Here is a 6,436-nt window from a genome sequence, read left to right as displayed (position 1 = left end):
ACCAATTTAATGTTGTCTTGGGGCAAGCAAACCTGTTCAGGTAACATCCTACCACCTCCTGGCTTTACATTTCTGTAGGGCTTTGTAGTTTTCAAGTGCTTTCATGTATGATTCATTTAATTCTATTTTTTGCTGTGCTCTGTCAAAATTCATTGTTTCTGATTTTTTTCCCTGGATTCCTGTAGGACAGGGTAGGAGATGAGAGATGCAATCCCTATTTCAGTGTGAGCAGTTGTTAGTGCCTCTCTTCACAGAATTGGTTTAGAAAGAAGGCCATAAACCTCTTTCCTTGACTTGAAAGAAGAAAGAAACTTAACATTTCTGGAGGGCATTATGTGTTGCTCTAAAATTTAGTGCACATGTAAATGTCTTTTCATTTTGTTGAACAGCATGAAGGAGAGAAGAAAGTGTGGTTCTGGGATATGCACCCAAAGAATCTTGCAGATTAACAGAAAGTAATGAGAAATCTGTTTAAGAATTAGGCCTAGCACAGTGGCTCAGGCCTATAATCCCAGCACCGTGGGAGGCCAAGGTGGGAGGTTCCCTTGAGCTCAGGAGTTCAAGACCAGCCTGAAGGAGAGTGAGACTCCATCTCTACTAAAAATAGAAAAATTAGCTGTAGTGTTCTGGTGGGCCCCTGTAGTCTCAGCTGCTGGGGAGGCTGAGGCAGGAGGATTGCTTGAGCCTAGGAGTTTGAGGTTGCAGTGAGCTAGGCTGACACCAGGGCACTCTAGCCTGGGGCAACAGAAAAAAAAATGTCTTAGAATTAAAATTAGGAAAGTTAGCATTGTGGTCCTCGGGGTAGATGGAAGGTAGTAATTGGGTTGGTGATAGAGATTACCAATGCTAGATCCACACTTGCTACTCCAGAGAAGGTGTATTCATGCATTCATGTAAGTGGACAGGAGCCTGGCTCAGTGCTGGGGACTGTGGAACAGCACAAGGATAAGTCAGAGACAGCCCTTGCCCTAACAGGAAAAAATATCACCTATGCAAAAGGAAGCATGTTCATGTATCCCAAGTAGTAACTGCAGTTCCTGGTAGGTACTTGATATATGCCAGGTGTTTGTTGAAATCATTTGTGCTACAAGGGTGGGACAGACAAAGCAGAAGCTTGAATGTGTTAGGATTTTACAGGTGGAGAGAACAGCAAGGCAAAGACACAGAGGAAAACGCAGGCTTTGTATAGGAACATAAAGTGATTTTTGGCGCAGTGTGGAAGACCACAAGGCACGTAATGAGAAATATTTTGAAAAAGTAGTTTGGGAATCACGGAGGCAGCTATTCATTTTGAGAGTGCGTGTAGATTTTTAACTTTCATCCAAATAATGCCGATTGGTATTTCCCTTATTCCGGGTAGGCCCCATTACCATGGAATGAGATGGAATGCGGTAAGCGGTGGGTGGAGAGGATATCAGAGGAAGAAGAAATGGAGAATGAAGGAAATTGATCAAAACTGTCTTGTTCTTGCGAAGTCCGGCTCCAACCTACTGTACTTTAGAGCCGATGTTTTGCTTTGAAGAATTCCTAGCTGATGCCAGAGCTCCCGGCCTCTTTCATCGGTTGGGGGAGACCCTCTCGCTGCGTTTTTGTGGCACTCCTATTGTTCCAGGCTGGTGTTAAGCGGCCGACTCCCTGGGAAGACCCTAGTCCTGAGGGCAGGGGACGGGGGCGTGTCCGGCGGGAGGGACCTGCCCTGCCCAATGGACGCTCCCGGGCGGGGGGCGGGGCCCTATTTCAGCCGCCCCTCGGTCCGCGGGCGCGTCACCAGGCTGGGGCTCAGTATGTGGCGCCTTCCCCGTGCGGTCTGTGTGCACGCTGCAAAGACCAGCAAGCTCTCAGCACCGTGGAACAGGCCCGTCGCCTTCATGTCCTCTCTGCTGATCAACCAGCCCCAGTATGCTTGGCTGAAAGAGCTGGGGCTCCGCGAAGAGAACGAGGGCGTGTATAATGGAAGCTGGGGAGGCCGGGGAGAGGTACGCGGGCGCTGGGGAGATCTAGGCAGCGGCCGGCGTTCGCTCTGGGGGGCCGGCTGCGCTGGCGCTGGGTGGGCAGCTTTTCCGGATGGGAAGTTTTAAAGCTCCACAGAGAAAGTTTTCTCATTTAGGCTGTTCTTAGAAAAACTTAGATTTTAGGTGCTTACGTGCTATGGAGATCCGATGTCGTTTTGGAGCTGGTAGGGGCTAAACTTCCCTTGCAAACTTAAAACCCTACGGCAGGATCTTGGGATCTGTAGTGAGAAACGTCACACACTCGGCGGTGCCGCTGATCTTAATTTGGAGCTTGACTGTGGCTCTTCGATGTGACGGCGTAGTTTTATGTGAGTCCTCTTTCCTGAAATCTTTTGGAGTTCGCAAGCTCTGACTTGCCAAAATTCTGTTTCCGTTGAGCCTTTCTTTCCTTCTTCCTCGAGAACTGAGTTGTCAGCATTGCTCTATGGCCCAGAGCTTAACGCGTACCTGGCACCCAGTTACCACTCAATAAAATATTCTATAAAAGGTAGGGTTATTATCTCCCCAAATTTTAAGAAAGTGTTATGCAGCTTTCGACAAACTTTGTTGACTGTTTTGCATTAAAGAACCTGCTTTGTTAGAGGAAACACATTTTTCTTTTGATTATCTGTGGCTATGGGAGATGAACATGATTTAATTGTTCCCTAAATCTCCGTGTTTCACCCTGTTTTTCTTGTGGCATCTAATCAGTTAGGTTCTTGGATAAAATCTCCTCTCCTGAAGGCCTTTTTACCCCACTCTCCCCAGGTATAGTTGATGACCGGCAGCCTTCCCCATGGTTGTGTGGCGTTGGCCATCAAATCTCTGACCAGAGAGTTCAGCAAAGTAGGGAGAGAAGGAATAAGTGAAACAAATCAGTTTTATCTGATGGGGCAAAATAATTGGTTTTGTTTATATGGCTAATATTTGGATGGCAAGGGTGAGTCTTGCAGAAAGGTGGTTCCTAATGTCTTTCAAAGAAATTAAAGACTCTAGCTCTACAGAGTGGTTTATTTGTAGCAAAAGTGAACCTAAAGTTTCCCACTTTAGTTAATTATATCAGTTTTTTTTCCCTTTCCTGTTTTTCTTCCCCCTATTTGGTCTGTTCCCTCAGGTTGAAGGAATTACATTTTCTATATATGATGGTCATCTTTTTGTTTTCAGGTTATCACGACCTATTGTCCTGCTAACAATGAACCAATAGCGAGAGTCCGGCAGGTAAGTGTTTCTTTTTAAATTCAAACTTCACTGGGAGTTTGCTCGAGCTTCCTTTCTTTTTTTTTTCCTCTTGTTTTATCTTTTTTTTTTTAATTAAATCATAGCTATGTACAATAATGCATCTCTGGGGTATAATGTGGTGGTTTTATATACAATTTGAAATACAACTGGTTAACATCGCCTTCATCGCACTTTCTTAATTATTGTGTTAAGACGTTTATACTCTACACTTAGTAGATTTGAGAAGCAAAAGCCAATTAGGCAAGTCTAGAGAGTAATATGAAAAGGGGTAGAAGGACAAAAGAATAATGTGTTTCTTTTTCAATGACACAGCCCTGTTTTGGGGGTGGGGGTGTGTCCAAAAAAAGTGAACTAGAGAGACTAGTGGGAGGTCCATTAATATAGTGCTTCTGAATCACCTGAGGATTTTGTTAGAATGAAGGTTCTGCTTCCTTGTGTGGGTTGGAGCCCAGAGTTTCTCCAGTTCTAACATATCTCCCGTGTGTTCCCGAGGTGGTTAACGGACCTTGCTTGGAAAAGCAAGGTTTTAAAGCACAGCTGGATTCTAACCTGTTTTACTGGATTCTAGCCAGTTTTAGAAGTATAGATTGTGGGAATCATTCTCAGCCTTAAATATTAGGACACTCAGATCTTTTCCAGTTCTTTTCCAAAAATATAGAAGATCATCTTTACATTCCTCTCTCTTGTCTCTGCCTAATTCTTATTTTAGGCCAGTGTGGCAGACTATGAAGAAACTGTAAAGAAAGCAAGAGAAGCCTGGCAAGTCTGGGCAGATGTAAGTATGGCCTTTGTTGTCTAAAGCTCAAAAGTGTTGACCTCACAGGTACCTATTGTAATTGCCGTGAGACAGATAAATGTCTAGTGAGCTGGGCTGGGCCTCCTTGTTGAAATGTGAATACCTTGGGGGCTGGGATTCCGTGTTGGGGCTCCTGCTGTCCTGGGACTTTCTCTGTTCTGTTCCTAGGTCAATGGTTTTTACCATTCAGTGGATGGGTAGTATTAAGTGGATTAACACTTTGTTCTGATGCAGTGTAAACTTGAAAAATGAACACTCGGGTGGCGCCTGTGGCTCAAGGAGTAGGGTGCCGGCCCAGTATGCCACAGGTGGTGAGTTCAAACCCAGCCCTGGCCAAAAAAAAAGAATAAAAGAAAAACGAACACTCTGTTTTCTACCGAAGTTATTTGCATTTATTATTGAGCATATAGGAAGACAGTGGGAGATCTAAGCTTCAAACACCTGTTTGCTCCTTTTCTTTTGCCCTGCCAGATTTATCTGGTGGGAGGATCTTAGCAATCAGATCAGCATTCCTGGTTTAAAGAGCAGAGGCAGCGTCTCTTCTCCCAGGCTTGAGCTGGTGTTCTTGGACCCTCCTATCAGGTGGTGATGCAGAATCTGCCTCCGCAGTCTCTGGGTCTCCAGTAGGGGTTATGAGTCTGCTGCTTGGCTGGCCACACTGGCCTGACACTAGTGTTAATGGAAAAGAACTCAAATTCTGTAAAATAACTTACAGAGGTTTATTCTGAGCCAACTGTGAGAACCATGGCCCTGTGCCGTGTCCATGAAGGTGTGAGCAAGTGGTCTTGCCATGGTTGGCTTACAGTTTGGTTTTATACACTTCCCGGAGATGGGAATTACATGGAAAGTCATAAACTGATCTACGGAGGGTGTACATTGGTTTGGCTAGAAAAGGCGGGACATCTCAAAAGGGGGATTACCGGTTATAGGTGGGCTTAAAGATTCTTTAATTTGTGACTGGTTAAAGAAATGACACTTTGTCTAAAAGCTTGGAATGTTTTAAGTAGAAAATGTGTTAATCAGAGACAGGCCACTAGATAAAGACTCACTGGTCTGTTGGGTAAATTGCGGACCTGCAGGTGTGGTTCAAAGTTTGTCTGGCATAGCCTTAGGCCTGTTAGTTAGGAAGGTCATCTCCAAGAACAGACAGGGACATGACAAAGCCAGTCTGACCTCCCTTCTCATTAACAACTCAGATGTCAGCTATTTCTGGGGTTTCCTTGGCCAAAGGGAGTCAGTTTAGTTAGCTGGAGAAAGCTAAAGATTTTATTTTATTTTTGAGACAGAGTCTCACTTTGTTACCCTTAGTAGAATGCTCTGGCATCATAGCTCACAGCAACCTCATACTCTTGGGCTTAAGCAATCCTCTTGTCTCAGCCTCCTGAGTAGCTTGTAGGTGTCCTCCACAATACCCAGCTACTTTTAGAGACTGGGTTTTCCTCTGGCTTAGGCTGGTCTTGAACTCCTGACCTCAGGCAATCCGCCTGCTCCCAGAGTGCTAGGACTACAGGCAAGAGCCACCTCGTGCCCCCACACCCAGGTCTAAGATTTTATTTTAGTTCATACTAGGTGGGGGCCAGGCTCCTGAGGAGGGGTGAGTAAATGAGAACAAAGATGGCCAGGATTTCCCAACCCCCCACTCCCCATCCTCAGAGTGCTTGGTCCTGTAAAAAGGGGCATCTGGAGTGCCTGCCTCCTGGGGGTTATTGTGCAGGGTTGGTGAGTTAACCACTCAAAGTGGTTAGTAGAGAGCCTGGCACTGGGCAAGCCTCAATACGGTCAACTCAGAAAACCCCTAGCTGCTGAGTTCAGGGCCGCTGAGCTGCAGTTATAGCAGAGGAGCTGTGGGTGGTAGGAAGGGCAGCCTGTCCAGGAGAGCCTGGGCCTGGTGTATCTTTCTCCCACTTTATTTCTGGATATAGTTAGTCTTAGGGTTGTATTATACACAACCAAAAATATCTGTGGGCAGAAAAATACCGCCTTCATGAGTAAACAGTTTGCTAGGTAAAGTTCACCATACCAGTAGAGAATATTTTCCCAAATAGTTGGGTTTTCTTTTGAGATAGAGTCTCACTTTGTCACCCTGGGTAGAGTGCTGTGGCATCATAGCTCACAGCAACCTCAAACTCCTAGGCTCAAGCAATCCTCTTCCCTCAGACTGCTGAGTAGCTGGGACTACAGGTGCCTACCATAACACCCAGCTAAGTTTTAGTAGAGATGGGGCTTCACTCTTGCTCAGGTTGGAAAAATAGTGTTATTTATTTTATTTTAAAAATTATTTCTAGGCTGGGTGCAGTGGCTCCATGTCTGTAATTTTAGCACTTTGGGAGCCTTAGGCGGGAGGATTACTTGAGGCCAGGAGTTCCATATCAGCGTAGGCAATATAAACAAGATCTCATTTCTACAAAAA

At 45.4% G+C, this 6,436-nt stretch overlaps 1 protein-coding gene across 1 annotated transcript in view; it reads left to right on the top strand.

The window, feature by feature from the left end:
- The first annotated feature begins 1,644 nt into the window (after window positions 1-1,644).
- ALDH7A1 (aldehyde dehydrogenase 7 family member A1) overlaps window positions 1,645-6,436 on the top strand; it is a 38,523-nt gene continuing 33,731 nt past the window's right edge. Inside the window, exons 1-3 of the mRNA XM_003799968.3 lie at window positions 1,645-1,976; window positions 3,156-3,209; window positions 3,940-4,005. Of these exons, the coding sequence (XP_003800016.2) occupies window positions 1,704-1,976; window positions 3,156-3,209; window positions 3,940-4,005 (393 nt within the window). The 5' untranslated portion in view covers window positions 1,645-1,703. The remainder of the gene's footprint in view (window positions 1,977-3,155; window positions 3,210-3,939; window positions 4,006-6,436) is intronic.

This window comes from Otolemur garnettii, unplaced genomic scaffold (genome assembly GCF_000181295.1).
Source record: "Otolemur garnettii isolate 467f Iridium unplaced genomic scaffold, OtoGar3 scaffold00160, whole genome shotgun sequence".
NCBI lineage: Eukaryota > Metazoa > Chordata > Mammalia > Primates > Galagidae > Otolemur > Otolemur garnettii.
This window is presented reverse-complemented; position numbering and strand designations above follow the sequence as displayed.